General features: G+C 37.2%; 3 protein-coding genes across 3 annotated transcripts; 2 read left to right on the top strand and 1 right to left on the bottom strand.

Annotated features, from left to right (window-relative positions):
* Window positions 1-411: 411 nt before the first annotated feature.
* Window positions 412-4,851, top strand: LOC127803620 (probable folate-biopterin transporter 7). The gene is made up of 3 exons (XM_052340014.1): window positions 412-693; window positions 826-1,240; window positions 3,451-4,851. Exons 2-3 carry the CDS (start codon window positions 958-960, stop codon window positions 4,506-4,508), a joined length of 1,341 nt encoding a protein of 446 aa, XP_052195974.1. The 5' UTR covers window positions 412-693; window positions 826-957; the 3' UTR covers window positions 4,509-4,851.
* Window positions 4,852-5,651: 800 nt separating this feature from the next.
* LOC127803596 (uncharacterized) lies at window positions 5,652-16,900 on the bottom strand. Its single transcript, XM_052339966.1, has 7 exons — window positions 15,601-16,900; window positions 15,170-15,478; window positions 14,736-15,019; window positions 12,326-13,357; window positions 11,558-11,726; window positions 8,243-8,400; window positions 5,652-6,241 (listed from the first exon to the last, which is right to left on the bottom strand). The coding sequence occupies exons 1-7, from the start codon at window positions 16,400-16,402 to the stop codon at window positions 5,999-6,001; spliced, it is 2,997 nt and encodes a 998-aa protein (XP_052195926.1). The 5' UTR covers window positions 16,403-16,900; the 3' UTR covers window positions 5,652-5,998.
* Window positions 16,901-18,698: 1,798 nt separating this feature from the next.
* LOC127803606 (protein BOLA4, chloroplastic/mitochondrial) lies at window positions 18,699-24,105 on the top strand. Its single transcript, XM_052339994.1, has 3 exons — window positions 18,699-19,098; window positions 21,222-21,289; window positions 23,665-24,105. Exons 1-3 carry the CDS (start codon window positions 18,802-18,804, stop codon window positions 23,816-23,818), a joined length of 519 nt encoding a protein of 172 aa, XP_052195954.1. The 5' UTR covers window positions 18,699-18,801; the 3' UTR covers window positions 23,819-24,105.
* The last annotated feature ends 81 nt before the right edge of the window (window positions 24,106-24,186 follow it).

The following is a 24,186-nucleotide window of genomic DNA, read 5'->3' as shown; positions in this document are numbered from 1 at the left end:
ATTTTTAAATTTAACAAATGAAAAATTATGATGCATGAAAATGCATCGTTTTTGCCTTTTTAAAATATTTTTTAATTTTAAAAACATTTCAAAATTGTTCTATAATGTTAAAAAAATATATTAAGAGTTTGAAACGCGAAAAATTTTAGATTTTTTTAAAAAAAATATATATATATTATGAAATTTATGTTTATTTTTAAATTAAATAATTTTTTGTATTAAAATTATATTAATTTTTATTTATATTTACTTATTTCTCTTGTATTTTTATTTTTTATATTATAAAAATTTTTTGATTCCCTAAAGCTTAAATTAAAAATAGATATGTACACACAGTTAAAACACACACAGTCCCTGGTCGTATCACGCAATCATCATGTGGAGTTACGGATGGTTGGCACGTGTTCCCCTATTGGCGGTGAAATTGACAGCTTATGAGATTACAAATCTCTGTGCTTTTTTAACACCAAAATCAAACTCCCCGAGAGAACGACAATGGCGGCAATTTGGATCGCACAGCAATTATAGATCCATGGCCATTGGCTTGATGATGTTGTTAGTGCGTTGTGTATAATAATAATATATAGAGCTGCGTTTTTCGAGAGAGGCCGGTGAGAGAACGGCACAGCACAACGGACCCCCCTCCTCCTCCTCCTCCTTCATGTCGGTTTCATAATTCACAGTTACTGTCGGGTTCGTTTCAATTCCTTCCCTGCTTCTTTCTTTCTACACCATTTCTTCTGCAGCAGGAAGACAGAGAGAGAGAAGGGCGTATGGTTTTTGAATTTTGAGTGAATTTGTCGGTGCTGCCGTCCGTTCTTTCAGGATCCCGCATTGCGGATAGAGAACGAGGAGGTCAAGGAGTAACGCACCTCTTCCTCCGCCTCCTGGAGCTAGGGTTTCTGGAATTGGGATAGATCTGGCATCTTTCTTCATTCAAATTTCAGTTCATTCATCATGGGATCGTCGTCGTGGGATAAAGAGGAGAGCAAGAAGGGGAGGAATTGGGGGACGGTGAAGGTGATGTTGGGATTAGGGTTTTGGGTGCAAGGCCTGAGGTGCTTCCCGTGGCTGGTGGTGAACTTCTTCCTCAAGGACGGTCTCAAGGTGGAGCCTTCCACTCTGCAGTTGCTCCAGCACTCGGCCTCCCTACCCATGGTTTCCAAGCCCATTTATGGCCTCCTCTCGGATTCCTTTTATATAGCTGGCCAACACCGCATCCCCTACATCGCCCTTGGAGGTGTCTTTCCTCTTTCTCTTACCTTTTTATTCACGTATTCCATTTATTTACCTGAGCGTCCCCTTTGGTTGGCACCGGTTTATGTATTTTAATGGTGTGCATATCCCAGATCCTGGTCATAGGACCTTGCCTACTCTCTTTACCTGTTGAAGCAGTCAACCGCCTCACACGCCGGTGATCTTGGCCAGATCCCACTTGACTTCTGTTATTTACTTGTCTTTGTTAGTTTCAAGCAGCCAAGCAATGCCAATTTTTCAGTTGGGGAATTATTGTTTGTTACTTTGTTCTGTCTGGTTCATATAATAATAGAATGCCTTTTCATAAAGCATCTCTTTGAGATATTCCATCATTATTTACTTGCCATGCAATTCAGTTGCTTCTAGCCTACAAGAGTCCTACAGGTTATTTAGTCTCTGGAATGCTTTTGGATTTAGACCTCAACTTCTAGCTTGGAACATATAATTGTTCATTCTGAGTTTGTTCTTTTCTCCTTACCCAAATTACACTTACACCAAAGAAAAATCTCTCTGTCTCTCTTTTTTGAACATATACTTTAATGTTCTTGATTGGCATTTAGTCTTCTGCACTTATAACATTTGAATGCCTTTTTCAAATTTTCTAGAGAAAATGAAACTAGAGATTTTATAGAAAATTGGAGATAGAAAACTGGAAAATATTTTCCACAACTAAACCAGCCGTAATTGACTACAGGCTAAGGAGAGAAACCAAGATCTCTGAAAATCATTTTGGTTTTATGCTTGCTAAGTCAATAATGGAAGCTATATATCTACTTGCTGAAATGTCTAACAGAAAGATTTAGAGATGAAAAAAAAAAAAAATTGCATATGGTATTTATAAACATAGAAAAAACCTATGACAGTTTACAGTAAAGTCTGGAGGAAGTTGTTGGAGGATAAAGGAGTCTAGATTTGTTATATGCAAGTTATTAAGGACATGTATCTTCAAGTAACACTTGTGGAAGTGATATTGAGTTGAGGATCTGCATCCAGCTCTTACCTCTTTGCTTTTGTGATGGATGAATTCAAAGAGTACATAAAAAAAGAGAAAAAAAGTGCATTGTTGTTTGTTTTTTGCAGGAGATATTGTCACTATCAGATAAAAGAAAGCATAGATATTAAACTTGAATTATTTAGAAACACCTTAAAATCCAAAGATTTTAAGTGGGTTGAAATCTGGATATGTAAAATGTAAGCTTAATAAAAATAAATGCACTTGTGAGATGAATGGATGAAATGGGGAAATTTTATAGCAAAAATGGGGCAGGAAGATCAAAGAAAACTTGTTGAAAAATCCTTAACATAACATAGAGGATATAATAGCATAACATAAGATATGATCAACAACAAAAATATATTAAGCCTTAATTCCACTATGTGGGGTCAATTATGTAGTTCTAGCTTGCAAACGCCGCAAACCATTTCTATCTATGGCCTTATCTTCTATAAGGCCATTATAATTGATAATCTTACGTCTAAGTCTGCCACCAAGTTTTTCTTGGGCTTCCTCTACCTTTTTTTGCTATAGACTTGTTTTATTCCATCCTCTCTCCTCATATGAGTCTTTATTGGTCTTTTACTCACATAGACAAACAATCTTAATTGTGTCTCACACATCTTTTATCCAATAGGAGTCACACTAATCTTCTTACAAATAATCTCATTTTTAATTTTTCCTTTTTTTTGTATCGTCATGTATTTATCTTAACATCTTCATCTTTGTTACACTCATATTTTGAAAATATTGATGTTTCATTGTCCAATGTTCTGTACCATACGACAAAGCTGGTATATACAAAAGATATGACCGTGGATAGAAGTGTCTGAAGGTTTATAATACATGTAGCTGGCCCCACCTAGTGAGACTAAGGCTTATGATTATTGTTGTTGATATTTAAATTGAAGAGGGTGTTAGACAAGTGTAGAAAAAAGTACTAGAGTGCCCATTTATAAACAAAGGACAGTTCAAAATTGAAAATTGTGAAAAGTTTAGAGCTATCAAACTAACAAGCCATGTTAAGAAACTTTGTGAGGGGGTGATAGAATAAAGGCCATATTAAGTAAGGCCTTTTAGTTTTATGTTTTGTGGGTCAATAATTAAATTTTTCTTGTCTTTGGCTCTTGTACTGCTTTGCTGACTGTTGTATAGCTAAATTTAGCTTTTCAATTCACATGATCCATATTTTCATGCAGCTTTCTTACAAGCAGTGTCCTGGATAGCAATTGCATCTGTTTCTCCATCAACAATGTCGTTCTTTACAATCACTCTCTACCTCCTCCTCAGTAACCTGGGTGCTTCAGTGGCTGAGGTTGCAAATGATGCCATTGTTGCAGAGGCTGGGAAACAGCTGTCTGCCTCTTCCAAGAGTTCTCCATCATCTTCATCTGGTGAGCTGCAGTCCTTCGTTTGGATTGCATCCGCGGTTGGTGGTGTCCTGGGAAACCTCCTAGGTGGTGTTGCCATTGGTCGATTCTCCCCCCAAGCAATGTTTCTTTTGTTTGGTATTATCCTGGCAACCCAATTCCTCATCACAATTTCAATTCATGAAAGTTCTCTTAACCTCCCCAAGAGTCCATCAAATGCGAGCATCAAAAAGCAACTTTCAGAGCTCCTACACGCTTTACAGAAACCTGAAATAGCTCGTGCAATAACCTGGTTTGCAGCATCTTATGCCGTAATTCCCGCCTTAACAGGCACCATGTTCTTCTACCAGACACAGGACTTGGGGATTGGCTCCTCTGTATTGGGGATATCTAAGGTGTTTGGGCAGGCAATGATGCTCGTATGGGGTATTCTGTACAACCGAAACTTGAAGTCTGTTCCACCAAAGAAACTACTCTCAGGAATTCAGTTGCTTATGGCTGGTTTAATGGTTTCAGACGCGATGTTTGTGAATGGTATATATCGGAAGATGGGGATGCCAGACTGGCTGTATGTCGTGGTCTTTTCAGGCTTTCTTGAAGTCGTGTATTTCTTTAAGATCCTTCCGTTCAATGTTCTAATAGCACAGCTTTGTCCACCAGGCTGTGAGGGATCTCTAATGGCATTTCTAGCATCAGTCGTCGCTTTTTCATTCATCGCGAGTGGGTACTTTGGGGTAGCAGTTGCGTCATATGTTGGGGTGACGGGGAATGATTTTTCGGGCCTACCGCGTGCCCTTCTTCTACAGGCAGTATGCACGCTCTTGCCGGTCTATTGGTCATCCCTTGTCCCGGATTTGCCCGAGAAGGCTAGAAAGAAAGAGAGCTAGAAGAAGCTCCCCCAGCCCCAGGATGATTCGGATGCATGCGGGGATAGGATATTACCACTTCAATTATACTATCAGTACTTCAATTTTATCACTTCAATTATATCATCAGAAAGAAAAAGGTCTCTTTTCTTTCTGGTTCATTTATATCCTCGGCACAAGGAGAGGGAGATCTAATTAGTTTCCATGATAATTTATTATTATTTATTTATTGTTTATGTTGATGGATAGAGAATTACTGGATAGTTTTAAGTTGTTTCCATTGGATCAATTTTTTTGGGGGGGAGTTACTTTATGTTTCTCGTACGAAATTTTCAGTCACGGCCTGGTTCTGCTGGTTGTCTTTCTTTGTGGCTTCTCTTGGATGGAACTGATCCAGTGCCTGTTAGACTAGTAACACCCTGACGCGTCCATGTATTTATAGTTACGTACATGCTTATATGGGAAATTCTGTAGTAAGGTATATGTGATATATATAACGTAAAAGATGTATTATACAACACAAAATGTGCTTTGTACAAATGAAGAGTTTTTGTATTATACTTTTTTTTCTTAGATTGTATAAAATACCAATACTTTTGATATCATCATAGAATTTTTAATATTATATGACACCCAAAATGAAAATTATGAAAAGCGAGGTGACAGGAATAAGCATAGTAGAATATATGGCAAATGTTATGCCCCCATCTCGCCAGGCAGAGAACAGAACTATGCTTCCTGGCGCAATGGCTGGTGCACTAGCAAATACTCAACTATCCTCTCCGCTTTACATGCTAATTGCGTCTGTACATGTTATTTACGACCCGAAGCATACAATAGTAATTGTAATTTAATTATATTTATTATTTATAATTAAAAACAATTATTTGTAGTGGAACAATTATAAAATACTGAAAAAGTAATATAAATAGAGATAGTCGTTCTATAAAACTGTTAGATAAGTTTATACATTTACCATTACTAATATATTTATTATTATATCTTTAGAGTCATGACAATGTCTTCATGCAGAATATTAGTAACAGAGTATGAGCACACCCACCATAACCATTGCTCGCATAAACCCATTCTCTTCTCTTACAGCCATAAACCTCACCACAATCGTGGATGGAGAGGAGGGGGGGGGGAGGGGAGAGTAGCCAATGGAACAAGTATAAACATTAAACAGTTCAGAAAGAGGCGGGAAAGAATTAGAAGTGTTGATACAGACCTAGAGAGTTGTATGCACCCGTAAGGATGTAAAGAGGTCAAATTTAGTGAGGTCTAGATAATGGCTCATTTCAAATCTTCACCTGCTACTCTGCCAGCAACCCAATTACATTATACATTCTCTGTTACCAAAATAAAACGAAAACTGGGCATGAATAAACATGACTGGCAGCGGCAGGCACTGAATGGAATGCCGACATGCATTATTCAAGCTTCTTCTCCGTAATATTCACAAGTTGGAATCAGCCAAAGAATTACATACATTTTCCAATCCTGGTCTTTTAACCGACAGTAGGCAACAGAGGGTTCATGTCAAGGCCAGATCCCCCAGAGGAACCGGGATCAGCGTGCTTGACTCTCCCAAAGTATCTGATATGACGCAACAGCCTCGCCAGGAAGGTGTTATGGCATATTGTTGAACTATCACACACCAATGCTACATGTTTACGTGCCCTTGTTAGGGCAACATTCATTCGCCGACTGTCCCCCAAGAACCCAACAGCTCCAAGAGTGTTTGAACGGACCTAAAACAAGAACACCTGTTAATCTCTAGTTAAAAAAAAAAAAAAGGTGGTGTGAGTTACATGGATTATATATGCTTAAAATGGCTTGCTCAGCAGTGTTGTGCTTCAAAAACTAGACCTGCTGAATTTTACAAATGATACAATCACAAGCTACAATTAAGTCCACACACCTCAGCACACCAAAAAAATTTAAGTCCTGCGAATGCAATATGTGAAACAAAAGCAGGAAGTAGAAACCCTAATCCCTAAATTGCATTCTTGCACCTTCCCTTCCTCAATCTGGTACTTGCAAATATTATATATATATGTATGCATTTTTACTCCCTTGCTATATGCCAAATTTTGATTGAGAATTAGAGATGAAAAATGTTAATAAATATATAATTTTTAATTTAAATTGAATGGCTATGAGTATCTGATGGATATCCATTACTCAAGGGCCACAATGATGGAAGACTAAATATATTACCCGATAGGTACAAGTACAGGTGCACATATTAGGAAGGGGGGATGGGTACGGGCATGAGGGAAGATAAATCCGGTCCATATCCAATTCAAGGTGCCTAGTGCATTGGTTAGGTCAAAAATCATAACCAAGAACTCATAATTCCCAAAGGCTGTACAGCTTATATCCTTATGGTACAACCTTATCCAATGGTACCCTACCTTGAGGACTAATTTTGAGAATATCGTGACCAACTAGCCCATCCATGAGTTGATCAATGGTGCCATCTTTCTTTTTCACTAGTAGAGGAGAAGAGTATGGCTAGGCCTTGTGATCACATTGTCTGCCATTTGTCACATCACTGCTTAATCTCAGTTTTTTTGGAAATGGGGATATCCAAGTTCTAGCACTGATAGGTCGAAATCCAGGTGGCAAGGCTAACTAATGGTTGATCTCTAAAAGGGAGAAGGTGTTTGGGTTCTTGAAAAACTGGCTCAATGTTTTAACAGAGGTTCCTGTGTGCTGGAGGTGTCTTCAGTTTATCCTCTGGAGGGCAGGCTTCAAACTGTCCCGAGCGTGGTTGAGTTAGTTAAAGCTTAGAGGTTCTCCTAGGATCTAAGGTTTTGGCCCATCAACCATATTGGTTCCTCACCATTTGAAATCCATGGCAAAGGCCTTGTAGTCTGTCAAGAATGTTTCTAGCCATTGAATCTTTAGCACCGTTTCACTCCTCTGGTTGGCAGCACAAACAGGTTTCGATGGAAGCCTAAGGTCTGCAAGGTGAGATGTACTCACAATGTTTCTTATTTCAAATTAGGCAGTCACCGCTTCCTATAATTACCTTGAATGAAGTACACTGCACATCAATCGATTCCACTTCTGAGGAACCCTGTACTCTGTGTTAGTGTGTCCCGGAATGATCCGTTAACTCCAACGTCTAATTCCGTTACATTTTTAATTTTCTGTACTTAGTTTATTTCGGTAGTAATTTGGTATGTTGAACACTGCCATTGTTATTTGGGTATTAGCTGAATTAGAGTAATGATCGACCAAGTAGAAAGAAGACAGAAAGAATATAGTTTGTTAGGATTTGTACCAGGTGTGGGCCCACCTCTGACAGGGGAATATCCCCTCCAAACAGCCTATATATGTCCGCGCCCTCCATCGTGAGCGGGCATGAATGAGAATATCTGAATTCTGTTTTCCTTCCCACTTTCTCTCTCTAATCCCTTTTCTCTCCACTTCTTTTCTACTCTACTCTCTATAACCTTCCTACAATTCTACCGGAATAGAAGTAATTCCTAATTACAAAAGTGAGGTCGTGACATAGTGCACCTATGTCTACATGCAAGTTGCATGTAAGAGAGAGTTTTGAAAAGCTTGATATACATTGCTGAGCCCCTTTCCAACACCTTAAGCTTTTGGGACAAGTGGTATCTTAAAGAAGATAACTTTTTGCTCTAACTTAAATATAATAAAAATGTTATGCAAGAAAGAAGAGATTATAGTAGAAGTAAAACATCCTTGTCTAAATTATCAGATAATAAATATCATACCATTGATATAACTACAGCATCAGCTTCACGGCCCTGAAAGCTATCAATGGTTGCAACCTCAACACCTGCAGCTTCTGCAAGCTCATGAAGCCTGTCCCTTAACAGTTGTACTTGAGCAACATATGGAGACTGAACTGCAATTGCTGTTGGGCTTACACCTGCATAACATACATAAAATTAGATGGACTGCAGGATTTACCACCTAATATAACACACCTGCATAACATACTTGGTGTGTTATTTTGTCTTCCACATAAGCCGATTACATTGTAGCAACTAAAGCTAGTAAGGAGCTACTTTGTATGAAGAAATTCTTACAAGAATTGGGTTTTAAAAAAGAAAAGTATATTCTTTTCTGTGATAGCCAAAGTATCATCTATCCCTACAAGAGTCCCACAGTCCATTCAAGATCCAAGCCTATCAGTGGGATGTACCACTAGATACGAGATACCTTGGAAAAGAAGCTATTATGTCAAGACAAAGTTCACGTCGATAAGTTCCAACCTGATGACCAAACAGTTGCCTGTGAAGAAATTCAATATCTGCTTAAGGAAGCATATGAACAGAAGAATTCCTTCATAGGTGTGAGGGAAGAACTGTTGGTGTCACACTCAAGGAGTTTTGATGGCACTGCCGTTATTTGTTATTATTACAGGGACATTCTGGGGGGAGTAGGGCAAATTTTTAGTTTAGGCTTTCTCTCTTCGGTTAATCTCTATTTATTCTCCTCCTTTTTCTTCTTCTACTTTGGCTGCAATTGTAATCGGGAGAATTAGTGGAAGTGTTTTGCGCTGCGAGATTTGTGAGGAAAGAGAATGAAGAACAATCATTGTAATCCTACCCATTTATAGTGGATGTTTTTCATTTGGACAAGTGTCCCATGGTTTTTTTACCCTATTCATAGGGTTTTCCATGTTAAAAATTCTTGTGTCTCGTATTGCCTGGTTGTTATATTTCTTACGTTATCAGATCTGTGTTTGCATACCATTGTAAAATATTCCTCAACAGCCATGGACAAAAAAGGTTGTCACAGCAAGACATTGGAATATTGATGTTATGGGGTAGGCATGAAATGATGGATCAATAGTTGGGCCCTGATACCATTAGGAGTAGAACAAAAGAAGAAAACAGAGAGAAGAAGCGGAAAATCCTTGGCAAGAAGAAAAATAGGGGAAAAGAAGATGAAAGTGGAATTAATCTGAATTCTATGTAAAATCAATATCAAATAACCAAATCTAGATATTTCCTACACTTCTGAGATATTTTTAAGCTCATAAAACCATATCAAACTAGAAATCCCCTCCCCCCCCCCCCCCCCCCCAAAAAAAAAAAAAAACATAAAATCTTAATCCTTACTAAACTAGGAATTAAAGTAGGAAACAAAAACTTATAATTCCTGATGCTCCAAAGATTTTGAACAAATAAAATCCTAACGGAACTCAAATTATGAAGTTCTAAATAATTGGAATACTGATCTTCATCATTCTTCCTTTAAGTAGAACTCTTCTACTCATAAAATCTAAAAAGTTCCTTCATTACATCAAAAGAAAAACTTATATAGTCCTTAAACCCTAATTAGAAATAATCCAAGCCATTAAAAACCATATAATCTCAACCATTTAAAATAAACTAAAAAACTTAAGAAGACAATAAATGACCTTGAAATAAAACTAATAAAAATTGAACGGCAACTGATTTGTTTTGTTATTTTATTTACCCTGCGATACATAATATCCTAATCTTTCCTAACTAAGAATTCAAATTAAAATTGGAAACAAAAGCTTCAAATTTTGAATCCTCTAAATTTCCTACAGAAATACAAACACTGAAAAAACTACAACCACAACTACAACAATCCGAAGCCATAATCCCACTAGGTGAGGTTAGCTACATGAATTCTAAACCTCCATGTATCTCTATCTATGTCGTATCCTCTCTATCTATGCCGTATCCTTGTGAGGCCATTACATCCCATGTCCTGTCTGAGCTTCCCACCAATTTTTCTTTGGCCTTCCTCTCCTTTTGCTACAAAATTATCCATTTCATCCATTTGCCTTACAAGTGCCTCTATCAGTCTTCTTCTCACAAATCCAAACCATCTTAATCCTGACTCTCTCATCTTATCTTCAATAAGCACCACTCCAACCATTACATATGATCTTCTTTCTTATTTTGTTTATTCTTGTATGGTTGCACATTCACCATATCTCATTTTAGCTATACTCATATTTTGCGTATGTTGATGCTTAATTATCCAACATTATGATCCATGCAGCCAAGATGGTCTTATAGTTGTTTGAAAAACATTCCTTTTAGCTTTAAATGGATTTTATGATCATATAAAATGTTGGAAGCACTTCTCCACTTTAACCATTCAGTCTTGATTCTATGAGTAACCTCCCTCCCCAATAATCTACCCTTATTTTTGAAAAATTAATCCAGAAATATCGAAATTACCCCCCCCCCCCCCCCCAAAGTTAGAATTCTTGATCTCCATCAAGACATATGAGGAAGTTCCCTTTTGATTGTATCTTTATCTTCTTCTTTTTTTTGTGGGAATTCATTAATTTATTAAAGCCACCAAGGAGATGCCATCCACTCACAAAAAAACCCAAGAAGTTATGTTACATTTCTTTTTTATGAATTGAGCATACTTGGAAATAGAGCAAAAAATCTTTGTGGCAATGGACAAAAAATTCCTTCTTCAATATGAGCACATTAGGTCTAAATGCAAATTTCATCTTAAGTTTCTTTGATGCCATTATCTATGAGCACATTAGATCTAAATGCAAATTTCACCTTAAGTTTCTTTCATATCAAGTGATTGCAAAACCAAAACACATTGCATTATGTGGTTATTTTATAGGTCAAAACAATAAGAAATTCCCTATTTATCCTGACCAAGTGCCAAATTGAAAGAGTCCTTAACAAAGAAATCATTCTCCATCCTTTTCAAAAGCTTATAAAACGTTCATTTAGAACAATTAGGCCTGAAGTTTATTGTGCCATCAAGTGATTTCAAAGGCAAACTACGCTTAAGTATATATGTACATTATGAGGAAATGATAAAGAATGTCAAATTCTCCAGAACCAGTGTATTGAGATTTGAGTGTATGTCATCTTTCAACTGAGGCAATTTCTCAACTGATGCCCAATGTCACTTGCATTAAAATATGACCAGTTTTTTGTTCATGATTACTTGCCTACCATGTTTACATACAATCATTTCAGTTCATCAATTAACTTGGTTCTATAATAACAATGACAATGTAGGACTAAATTAACATAATTTTTTATTGGAAGAAGAATAAATACCAGCATAAATCAAAGAAAGGACATGTTGCACAACAATATCTGCTTCTCCTTCATTGTAAAATGAGCCTGTGCCAGCTGGGTCCAAATGTTCCTCGCAGCCAATTGATAGACTACCATATGGCATTCGTGTATCAAGCAATAGCAATGGGCATTGTGTTATCCATGTTGGCTGTAATAATCGAAGAAAAATTCCCAAATGATGCCTAGCACAATCAACATAAGAAGATAAAAGGAGACAAAACTAATAAAAAATTGAAGAACTTATGGAACTCTTTTTTTTTTTTTTTTTTCAAGTTTTATAATTGAAGGTTTGTGACCTTAGAAGCCAGGCTCTTTCAGATGCTGCAATCAATTGCTATGTTGAATTAGAATGTTGAAATGTGCTTAGCTGCTGAAAATGCTTTCCAGATTCTAAGTCACCATAATTATCTAAACTAAGTGATTTTTTACATAAATTCTCTTCTGTATGTTATTCTGAGAATCCTACAGAGTGAATTTTGGTAATTTTACAAGGATAAAAGATAACAGCAGCTGAAGATAATTTCTATATTATGAAACTGTTATTCTAATTATCTAGCTGCTCTATATGACTTAATTTATGAGTTCAAAGAACCCATCGGCATAGCAAGTACTCAAGAAACTAGATAGGATTTTGATGCATGGCTTTGGCATTTATTGCCTTAGATGATTAATGACAAAAACCACTTTTTACTTGCAGAGTTTAAGCCCCAAAAACGTCCAACCACCTAAAATATACTCGTTTCTTACCTTGACAAATGGAGAATTTACAAGTAGGTGAGAAGAGACACTTGAAGAGGACTTTAGTGATCCACCGTACATCTCCTTTGAGGCCCAGCTCGCTATTGCATCATTCATCCGGTACTGTGTTGTTAACTTGGTAGCAAGAAACCCTTCATGCAAGGTTGCAGCTCTCTCCAGGAGAGAGATTCCTAGACCTCCTTCCAGAGCTTTCCTAGATAGAATTACTGGAGCAAGTTGGCATTCATCACCTGCAAGAATGCATCGCTTACCCTGCAATATTGGAATCCAGCAAGAAGGTTCGATTGCTTGCCCTGCCTCATCTATAATGACTAGATCAAACAAATCCAGTCGTCGAATAAGTGGATCAGCAGCTCCAGTATTAGTGGCAAGAACAACTTGAGCACTTGATAATATTTCCTTAATAGTCTCCTTCTCCTTCTTCTTCAATGTTTTCCCTAGTTGTTTTAGGAGCTGACGTATGCCAGCAGCTAAAGAATCATCATTTAGACAATGTCCCAGGTCCTTCCTCAGGTCTGACTTTTTCCTTTCAAACTCTTGTCTAAAACTTGCAAGCTTAGTATTAACAATTTCAATCAAAGATTTTGATGCTACTGCAGGTGATATACGTGCTGGATTGCCCACACGGACAATATCTACCCCCACATTAGAAAGTTTTTCAACCATATTGTCCACAGCCGCATTTGTAGGAGCAGTTACAAGGACCCTCTCCCCTTGTCTAACAGCAAGATCGATCAGTTCCTTAAGCAAACTTGTCTTTCCAGTACCAGGAGGCCCTTGTATTATCAATATGGGGCGCTTCCTGTTTAAACCTAAGCCAATAGCTCTCCTCTGTGATTCATCATAGTTTTTTCTGTCCAACAATCCATCCAATTCTATTTCACCCCAATCTGCCAAATGATTTTCCTCCAGCCAAGTGATATCTTCTTTTTCTCCAAAAAGTGTAGCCACAACAGCAATTGAGGGATTTTTCTTGTGCAAACCTTTCTTTTGGAGCATCATCACTGCTTCACAATTCCTCTGAAAATGCAAATAGATTTAATTTGTGGAAGGCCATTGTAAAGTAATAAATCCAATTTACGGTCAAGGTCAAGTATTATTATGATAATGTGTTAATGAACATTCAAAATGGCATCTCTACAAAATTGTGTTCATTAACCATCTGCAATATTGTTGGTGATAGTTTTTCATGGTGAATCTTTATGAAATGATGAATTCCAATTTCAAAAGACTAACTTTTTTCAGTACAGAACCTGATCTAGTTTAGGGCTAAGGTAGCTAGGTTTGATATTCAATCCAAGGCTTAAAAATTAGAAACAAATCAGGTTCTATTTCAGGGTTAGTTTAGTAGGGGGGCCACCATCCAACCCCAAAATGCATAGGCAGCCCTTCAATTTTCTAAGATTAAACTACACGTTTTCTAGAGCAGCTAGGGACCCTTGAGATTATTTTGGAGTAGGTTTCATTACCCCAAATAAGCTTAGCAAGGTCTGCCAGTACCAGAAAAACTGTCCCAGCCCCTACCTGCGGATGGCCCCATTTTAGACAAAATAGGCCTGCGAAATATCCCCACATTTGCAGTTCAAGACATAGTTCAGAACAGAAAAAGTCTTCAACAAGATATAGTAATTAGCATAAAATCCAAGGTTCTTTGCAAGTAATGACCTTGGAAATTTAAGAAAATTAAGATGGATCAACCACAAGCAACAAAAACAAATTACAGTCTGGCACTAGGCTTATGCCAAGCAAATCCCAAAAATGACCGAAGTGGATTCTCAGAGAGATGTCAAATGATATTTGCATAAGGTTAAGCAGTCACTTCAAAGATATTGTTCAACATCATAATAGCTAGCAGCCTTAACAAACCTATCGGCTGATCCTCTAACCTCTTGGGAACTCTTAGTTTGGAGCTGAACCTTTAATGTGTAAAGACTAAATGGGATTTCTCAGTAAGATCCATGTTTTCCAATGTTTATTTCTTCTTTGTGTGTGATGTGAAATTAACAGACAAAGAACCATGTTCTCACTCTTTATTTTCAGCACAATTTTGAGAAAAAAATTCTTGCCCACTTCTAAGAGGGGTAGCAGCAAATGCTAAAGGCAACATAAAAAGGTACATGCAGAGTAAATTATATTTGAGGAGTGAAAAAAGGAGAAGCATGATAACTAATTACTAAGAAAAAAGTTCTTTTTTTTTTTTTTTTTGTGGTCCTATTTTTCAAAGTCTCAGCCCAAGCATGAGCTGTAGATTCTTATTCATCCCATATTACCTCTATAAATATCTCTAGTATCCATCCTCCTAGAGAATCAATTCCAATGCTGTTGGTAACAAGAGTTATTTTTCGCCTTCTATGTAAGAGTGTGCATTATATTTTATAAAGGATATTTCATCAAATACCTCATAGGTGAGCGCATCAGCCAATCCATGAATACGATCAATGCGCACAGTCTTGCCAAATAGCTTAGAGAAGGTGGGATCGCCATGCCGAGACTCCAGTGCAACACTTATGCTACATCCATCCTCCCCTAGGTTGTTAACAAAGCCCTGCAGGCAAGAAGTTGCTCCAGCACCACGGCTATTACATATCCTCACACAGACCATGTCTCCAGGAGAAAGGGTCGTGGGTGGTAACCTGTGATTACCCTCCACCCTGAACAATACTAAATGCATTCCACCTAATCCTGCATGCATAAACCATCTTGATAGATAAACAACTATTCAGTCTGGATTAACCTCAAACAGGGGATAAATATTCAAGAAGATTGTCTTCTCTTTATACGTGTATCTGGATTTATTAATCTAGAACTTTGAAAGACGATTAATTTTGTAACCTGTAGATGTGCTAATTGCATTCAGATTGCAGATGGTATCACAGAGTTCTTGCTCGGCCTGACCATGGCTAACCAAAAATTCAATAGGCTTTGATGAATCAGAACTATGGTCGGGTTTAGGAACAGCATCCAACTCTTCTTGAGTAAACTCCAGTTCAGCATCCCTTTCTATTTGAAGTAGATCTGACATTCTCTTTGTAAAATTGTCAATCCTGGTCTGAATAGCTTTGGCCTTCTCCAGGTCCATCCCGATGCCTCGGTGCACAAACTTTGTTTGCGAAACCTTCCGTGCAATAGCTCTATGCTGAGCTGCAAATGCACCAAAACCAGTAAGTCCTTATGACATGTAGAGCTCCCAAAGTAGAAACAAGTGGGTTGGTACATTACATAGACTCTAAGTCGAATAGAGAGGAGGAAGGTGAAGAGAAAACCTGAATTGGCAAGCTCTTTGAGCATTTTCCATGACTCTGTCTCGCACCAGTTACCGATAATTGATTTCCGCTGCAGGTCCTGAAGGACGTCTCTTAACTCCCTCTGGAAGTGGTCGAGGAGGGTGGGATAATGGGTGCAGGCCTTCAAGCAAACGGCTTCAAGACCAAGTGGCATGGGAACGGCGGTGAGGTAAGGTTGGGCAAGAATCACGAAGGTTAGACCTGGCCCCGTTCCCTGTCTGACCCCAAAGAACTCCCCCTGAACCTCCGCTAGAGCGAAATCCGTGGCCATGGCTTTCATGCCTTGGCTAATCCACCTCACAACGCTTTTCCCAAGATCCCTCCGCCCCAGCGGGTCTCCATTCTGATGCAGAGCGCGAACGTTCACCGTCCTCCTCTCCTGAGCCCGACGAGATTCCCCCTGTTGCTTCTGCCGCTGCGTCGTCTCCATGTCTTCGTCAGACGACGCGTCTGATCCACCGGCAGGCGTAATAACAATGCCGGTAGGAGGTTTCTGACTCCTACCGGAAATACTTTTTCTTCTCTCCTTGCTGTTTCTTCTCTTGGCTGTCGTTGTATTTGTCCGGCTGCTGCATTCGATTCCACCGTGAATGTAATTCCGGAACCGAAATTTCGTCGAGAGAGTAAAATCACAGAAGGCACTTAAATTGTCACCGCCGAAGAGAGAAACAGCTCCGAGGCTAGGGTTCGATGCACTGTGATGCCATCGGAGGCTCAGACAGCTCGCCGACTTAAGAGCCAAGGCCGTAATACCGCCACAGAGAAAACACGAAGCTTCCATCTTTATCCTCGGAATCGTCCAACCTCACGAGCCACACCTCTCGGAGCTTAGCCGCTCTTCAGCTCCGAATCATCGTGGCGACATTAGCTCCTGCGATTTAACAAACATACGAGTTTGGAAAACCCTACGCTTCCTTGAAGCGCTTGAACAAATTCTTCTATTCCAATTTAATTTCTGCAAATTCGGTCTCTAGTGGTCCCTCTGGTCGTGGAACTTCGGAATCAAGAATCAGAAGCTGAGGTGAAGAATGAAGGTTGGTTTTGCTTCTCTCCTCTTTCTTCTTTTCAGGAAAATTGCATACTTACGACGAGAGGCTGCAAAGCCACTGGAGAGTCGCTGTCGGCATGAGAACGGACCCACCGGCGAGCGGAATCGAGCTGTTATTGGTGGTGAGGATTCTTCCTCCGGTTCGTGTGTTTCGGCCGGCCGACGTGTTCGGTTGCCGATCTTTCCTTCTCCGCGATGAGAATGGGACCGGAGAATCCACCAATTGCAATCAGGCTTTAGATTTTCCCACCCCGCGCTCCCCATCATGCTTCCTTTTTCTTTATTTTCTTATAAATTATATTATTATTTGACCCCCACAAATCTTCGGAAAGATATTTTGATGATATTCTATGTGCTATTTAATTATGATTGTACGAAAATATTTTTGAAACTCTTTTTATATTACAAAATTTATTATTTTTTATAATTTTAAAAATATTTTAAAATAATTTTATAATATTATAAACGCATTATCCATTTTAAAATATATTTTTATCTATGAAAGATATTAGAGACACAAAAAATTCTCATATATTATATATATAATTTTATATATTAAAATTTATATTTAAAAAAACTCAAATATATTTTTATTTACACATTTTTTCTTATTTTTATTTATTTTTTATTTAAAAATATTATTTTTTTATTTTCGTATCGTATTCGTTTTTTTTTTTATTTCTCCACAATCTACCTATTTAATATTAATAGTCAACAAATTATCAATGACTATTTACTACATAAAAAAAAAATCATTACTGATTTTTTAATCATCATGGGAAGTGTTAAAACTCTATATTTAAATAATATTTTTATTTTCGAGTAAATAGAGAATCATAACGAACAATCATTCACTGAGACTCTCATTTCAAACGCTTTATTGTCATTTTTTTTTATATCAATACCTATAGCAACTATTATTTGGACTCGTTTGAAATTGAGTTGAATATAAAATATGTTTGATATATTTATTGAATTGATTGGAGTTAAAATATCAAATGATTAAAAATAACATAAAAGTGTAACTAGTAATAAATGAGCACAATTAAAATTTAACATTTAATTTGAAGTAAAACTCACCTCAACCTGTCAATGCTATGAGATATAGTTTTGCCTTTAAGTCTATCTCAACTTGGTTGAGTTTGAGATACTTGTATTGTTACTAAGCACACAATTTAGTGTGTTTAGATATAGAAAAAAGGTTTTTTATAATTTTTTTAAATATAAAGTGTGACGCATGTGTAAGAATACGTTGTAATAAAAGAAAGAGATGATATAAAATAAGGAAAATAATATAGTATAATACAAAAACGTGTTGTGTACAAAAAAAAAAAGAAGAGTGCAGCGTGACATAAAAAGTTAAAATATCATTCACAAAATATCTTGAAATTTGTAGATATGATAATTTATATGTCTCGTTCCAATTGATGTTGGGTCAATACACATCTACTAGGTTAATAGTAAAGATTAGGGACGAGACAATGATGTGTTTATATACTTGAATAACTTTACAATCTCTTAGTTCATATTAAGTAAGATATTCAACTATTATTTACCATAACTATCGTCATTGATTGTAATCAACTATTATCTACCACTATCAATATTTATATATTTTTTAAATTGATAATACTAATTATCATCTAATACATATTATTTTTTAACATAATATATATTTTATAACAAATTATATAAAAAATATCGATTTCACTTCAATCATTAATTAACCTCAAAGCAATAGTCAACATAGTCAATTTTAATTTTATTTGATTTGAAATTAGAAAAATAATAGAAAGAACAGATATTTTTTAAAATAAAATATTTTATTGAATTTAACATAATTTTAAGGGAATTAGTGTAATTTATTCTAAAATTTAATCATTTGACTTGGACACCTCGTAACTTTAAATTTGGTTAAATTAATATCTAAATTTTCAAAAACCAATCACATAAGGGTGTTAATATCTATTTTTGAAAAAAATAGAAATATATACGACAAATTTAAAATTTAGGGGGCGTTTGAGCTAATTTTCCAAAACTTAAAAAAGTGAAGCAGAGGGCAAGCTAGCCAGGGTTGAGCTTCATTGTTCTCGGTTCTTCCATCTTCCCCAACGAAGAAATCGATACATACGATGGCCATGGCAGTGCTGATGCGACCGCACATGGCGGCTCTGTGTGCCCTCCGTGTCAATTTCTTCAGCAGCCGTGCTCTCGTCCCGTGCTTTCAATCGTCAAAACTCTGCTGCTATCATGTCACTGCCCGGTGCGTATTGCCGTCGCCGGCGAGAAGCTGCGGGACCAAGAATCCGAGGTCCGGCGGCTTTGGATCCAAACTGGACAGCCGACGGAGTCTCTGTATCAGAGCTACAACTCAGGTCAATGACTCCGGTTCCGTCGACTCCCCTTTGATACAGTCTATGGAGAAGAAGGTTAGGTTCTACATTTCTTCAACTACATAGATACCTGGATTATGGCTATGAAGTTATAATTGATAATTTCAAACAAAAGTGTCGAAAGCACTAACCCTATCTGTGGATGGGGGCAAGGAAGGAAAAGGGTACTTACTTATTAATATATATATATATACACATATATGTATGTATATTTAAATTTCCAATCTATATCGATACCAAAGGTGTTAAGTTCAATTTTTTACCATTTGTTTCTTTGATGACCTTTTGAGTTCTATCGGTAGATTCTGCAGATCTCTTCGGTGTGCTATCAAACTCCAGTGCATTATTTGATTCCAAGTACTGTTGTGTTTCTTGGATGGATTTTCCAATAAAATTGTCAAGGTTTGATGAATACACTTTTGGAGGCATTTTTCTTATATTTGACGTGGCATCATCTTTTTTCTCTCATTTTTTGCCAAATCCTTTGCTCCTGTACTTTCACATTTTTCTTGTGTGACTAACTGAACTTTTTGTCATCTCAATTATACTCATGTACTTGATTTTTGAGTCAATTTAACATCTGTAATTTATTTATTTTTACGTATAACAACTCAAAATTTTCGTTGTTTCAATTATAATTCTGGATCTATATTTTCGAGTCAACTTAACCCCTATACTTTCATGTGTAAAAAAAAAAAAAGGTAAAGTAAGATGAAAGTACATGTCACATTCTGTTCACATCAAAGCACAGAGGTTAAATTGAATTGAAAATACTGATGTAGGGTGTAATTGAAATAATGAAAAGTTCAGGTTGTCACAAAAAAAAGAGTCAAAGCATAGGGGTTAAATTGACTTGAAAATGTAGGTTTAGTGGTATAATTGAAATAACGAAAAAGTTGGATCCAGTCTTTTTACGAGTTTGGGTTGGGGTTATCATACCTGACAAAAAAGTAGGCTTTGAGTGGCCATACGAAAAAACGTAAAAGTACAGGGACAAAAATATAGGTTTGACCTTCTTTTTTAGCAGTCACATTTCTATATTGTACCACTAGAGTTTAAAATTCTCTTGGTTGAGCTTGATGGTTTTCTATGTGGGTACTATTTGTGATTATCAAAGTAACAAGGAATGTTAAAACTTTTTTAGAGAAGATGATAGTTCCAACATACCTAAAGTTTATTTATGGTTTTCAATTTGGAGAGCATATCTGTATCAGGGATATAATTTAGGCCTAGGATAAAGGAAATTAATACTTAGTTGTTGTTCTTAATGTTAGTAATATTTCTATTTTTATATGTTGTGGTGGCTTAGAATTGTGTAGTTGATACTATAAATTTTCTTTTTCTTGGTTAGTGTTCTAAAACGCGGCCTAGGCGATAGGGGCCGCCATGATTTCCTGCAAATTGTCACCCCTAGGTGCCGGCGGCGCCTAGCCACCGGGGGTGGACACTTGTTTGGATTTCCCCTTTCGCTTTTATATCCTCTCGTTGATTTCTCTCTCTCATCGCTGCCGCCGCCGCCAATCGTCTTGTCGCTTTCTCTCTCTCGTTGCAGTCGCCAATTGTCCTTCTCAGCCACGTTCTTGGCTCTCGTCGCTGTCCGTCTGTCCATCACCCCCATCAGCCGCTGCCCGTTGCTGCCCATCTCCTTTGTTGTTGTGTGTGTGTGTGTATATATATAAAACAGCGTGTGTGTATATATATAACAACAATATTAACATATATATACATATATATTGTATTAATATTTTTTAATTAATTTTAACATATATATAACAACAATTTATAATTAAATAAAAGTAAAAATGAGTATTTGATGCATTTTTTTATATTATTCAATAACAGGTCTCTTCTCACTTGTCTTTCCAACTTATAGCAAAAAAAAAAAAAACAGCAGTTTTCCTAAGTGCTGCCTAGGCGCTAGACCCCAGTCTGGCGCTTGACTAATGCATAGTGTGTTTTAAAACACTGTTCTTGGTTAGCAGTGCAAATTTATATTTAGAAACATCAAAGCATGGCATATCTTCACCTCACTTGTGATGCCTAAATCATACACGCGAGCTCAACCTTGTTTGTTTGTTTTATTTTTTTGTTTATTTATTTTTGGCTACTGATTTGGATTGCAATCACCCAACTGATTTAGTTGCAATGTGTTTCAACAGATTAAAGAACATCTAAATGCAGAATCAGTTATTGTGAAGGATGCTTATGGTGATGGTCGGCATGTTAGGTAAGCTTTGCTGTTTGTTCTCATACTGACCATAAAGTGTACTTGATCATGCCCCTTATTTTACTTCTATAGCCTATTGGTTCGAACTTGATTCTTGAAACTGGATGGCAGTTCCCTGTTGGAGAATTTAGTTTCCTTTTGCAATAAAAATCGTCGATGACAATATCTTCCTCATTTACCATAACCAAGCATCACAACAACTTAAGGGGCTGTTTAGTTGTGGAAAATAGACCTAGTTTTCTGGAAAATCACTCCAAGAAAATGGAAAATCAGAAAACTTGTTTAAATAGACAAATTTTCCAAATAGAACATGGAGATTCGTTAAATGCAGTTTTCCAAAATTGAACTGAAATTGGAAAACTCCTAAAATGGGTTTTCTAAGTTTTCATTACTAGTTTGGAGATTTGGAAAATGCGGTTCTCCACAAAATTTTCTCCAAATCACCTCCAACTCATTTCTAACACAAGTTGAACAAAAGAAAAACATCTCTCTTTTTGAACATGTGTTCCAATTTTCTAGACTGGAAATTAGTTTCTTGTATTTCTGACATTTGAAAGCATTCTCCAAATTTTCTATGGAATATGAAAACTGGAGATTCATAGAAAATTGGAGACAGAAAACTGGAAATCATTTTCCACAACTAAACAGCCCCTAAAGGACTGTATATGAAACTCTAGTAGTTAGATCGTATGCTTACTGGTATGTAGGTGGTACGTATTCGACTAAGATGAATTGCTTAGTGATGTACTTGTTTGGAGATGGAGGATGCAACATCATCAATGAAAGACGCAGCAGCTATTGGTGAATGGGTTAGGTGGAAGTAAAGACTTAATCAACGGTAGGTATCAGAAATTGGTATACTCTTTGTTTTGTTTATCCATATTGGGAATCTATGTGGATTATGAAGTTAACAACCGAGTTACACAAACCAATATGAACTCTGTTGTTTAGCAATGGCAGGTTGGTATATAAGCTTTGGCTAGATCCAGCAAAGTGTGGGTTCAGGTGAGATGGTTTTTTGTGCTGTTATGATGGCCTCAATCAGAGTCTAGGGGTGGATGGAGAAAGGATGGTTGGCTAGTAAATTTTTGACAAGACAGGTTTTTACCTGGGTTGTCAAAGGATAAAATTACTAGTTAATAGGTAGGTTTTTGTTGTGAAAGTATGAATTATAAAAAAACAGTTTAGTGCTTTTCTTGGCAATATAGGCTCAATGGTGTGCAGACACGTAAATAGAGGCGCTGAATAGAAGTTTGATTTTATTTATTTATTTTTTGTGTGTGTGTGGGTGTATAAGATGGGGACAAGTTTGTTGCTTATTTTATCAAGAAGCTTGAAATGTTACTGGAATTTAAGAGGATTAGTGCTCCAGATGGAAAAAGTGGTGGTGAAGGCAAGTCCTGAAAGAATAGAGGGCTTATGTGAATTGTATGTGGGAAACAAAGTAAGACAAGTTGGGAAAGAGTAGATGTGCGGTGGAGTCACTTTTAATTAAGGTATGGTTCTCTCTACCTGGTTTTAGAAGGTGTTGGAGGAAGGAAGTTTTGGGGGCAATGGCTTTTTCTTGTCTTTTGGGTACACTGGTGCTGTTTGGGTGTTTATGGTGGGCTGAAGGGAAGTCACTGAAGAAAGGAGTTGCAGGAGGAACTATCAAATGTGGCTTTTAAAAGCAGAGTTTATGTTGCTAGGAGGAATTCCAATATCATTTCATTCCTGTAAAAAGACTGGTTTCTGTATGTGTCCAGGCATACGAGGAAGTCGAAATTTTGATGAGTTGGTCCAGTAGGTCCGCATTATATGGTGTAGTGATCATGAGGATTGCTTGGCTTTTCAGTTTGAGCAGAGCACTTCCTCAATGTGGTCGAGCTGTTTTCTTCCGTCCCTTGATTATGCTGCTTGGTGGTGGCATTCAGCTCCACCCTGCTCCGCAGCCCCCAGGTGCTTTTTGGTTTCTGAACACGTGGTTTCATGTTGAAGGATCCCCTTAGCTGGCTGGCCAGGTGTCAGAGAAGATGTAGTGCAAGGTATCCAAAGCCTGATGTTTATGGGAAATGTTAAAAGTCGCTGGAGGTGGTTATGGACATTTGGAGTAGTAGCAAAGTGTGAAAATTTACATGATCTTGAAACAAGGTTTTTGGAGGATATTCATGATGCGAATGGAAGCAGAGGTCCTTTAGAAAAGGAAAAGAAACCTAGGATTTTGGGAGGATAGCTAAGGCTGAGAAAAGTATTTAGAGACGGAAGTCGAAGTCTTGGACAGTATTGGCTAAAGTCAAGTGGATTTGGAGATGAATGCATATAATATTACGGGCATTGTTTAAGTTTTTCTTTGAATCGAAGTGCTTTGTCATTTAAGTTCTGCTTTGTGTTTGCAGCATCGATGTTGTTTCCTCAGCTTTTGAAGGACAATCAGCTGTAAATCGGCAGAGGATGGTGTACAGAGCTATATGGGAAGAACTCCAGAATACTGTGCATGCAGTCGACCAGATGACTACCAGAACCCCGGCAGAAGCAGCTTCCGGAAAATGACATTTTTGCCTAATCCGCTTGCTGTTTGCCTCTATGGCCAATCTTTGCAACAGCCTTTCTTCTGTGCGGCTGCAGCATTAGACAATCATTTTTTACCAGTCCAATTTAGTTTTGCATTTTCTTCTCCTCTCTGTTCCTTGTTTTGGATGTTTTAGAGTAAGTACACGTTCTAGGTATTGACTCAGATCTGTACTCGCTCCTGTTTTGCAACACCCACAGAAGCTAAAATTGATATGGAACTTGGAATATATAGATGCAGCTATGCAGCAGCTGCAGTGTTTGGATTACTAACTTAAAAAAGCACTATATATATATGCACTATTTACACACAATATATACATATATAAGTATGATTTATATATATATTT

Source organism: Diospyros lotus, chromosome 1 (assembly GCF_014633365.1).
Source record: "Diospyros lotus cultivar Yz01 chromosome 1, ASM1463336v1, whole genome shotgun sequence".
Taxonomy (NCBI): Eukaryota; Viridiplantae; Streptophyta; class Magnoliopsida; order Ericales; family Ebenaceae; genus Diospyros; species Diospyros lotus.
The sequence above is the reverse complement of the archived record's forward strand: the minus strand, read 5'-3'. Positions and strand labels throughout refer to the sequence as shown.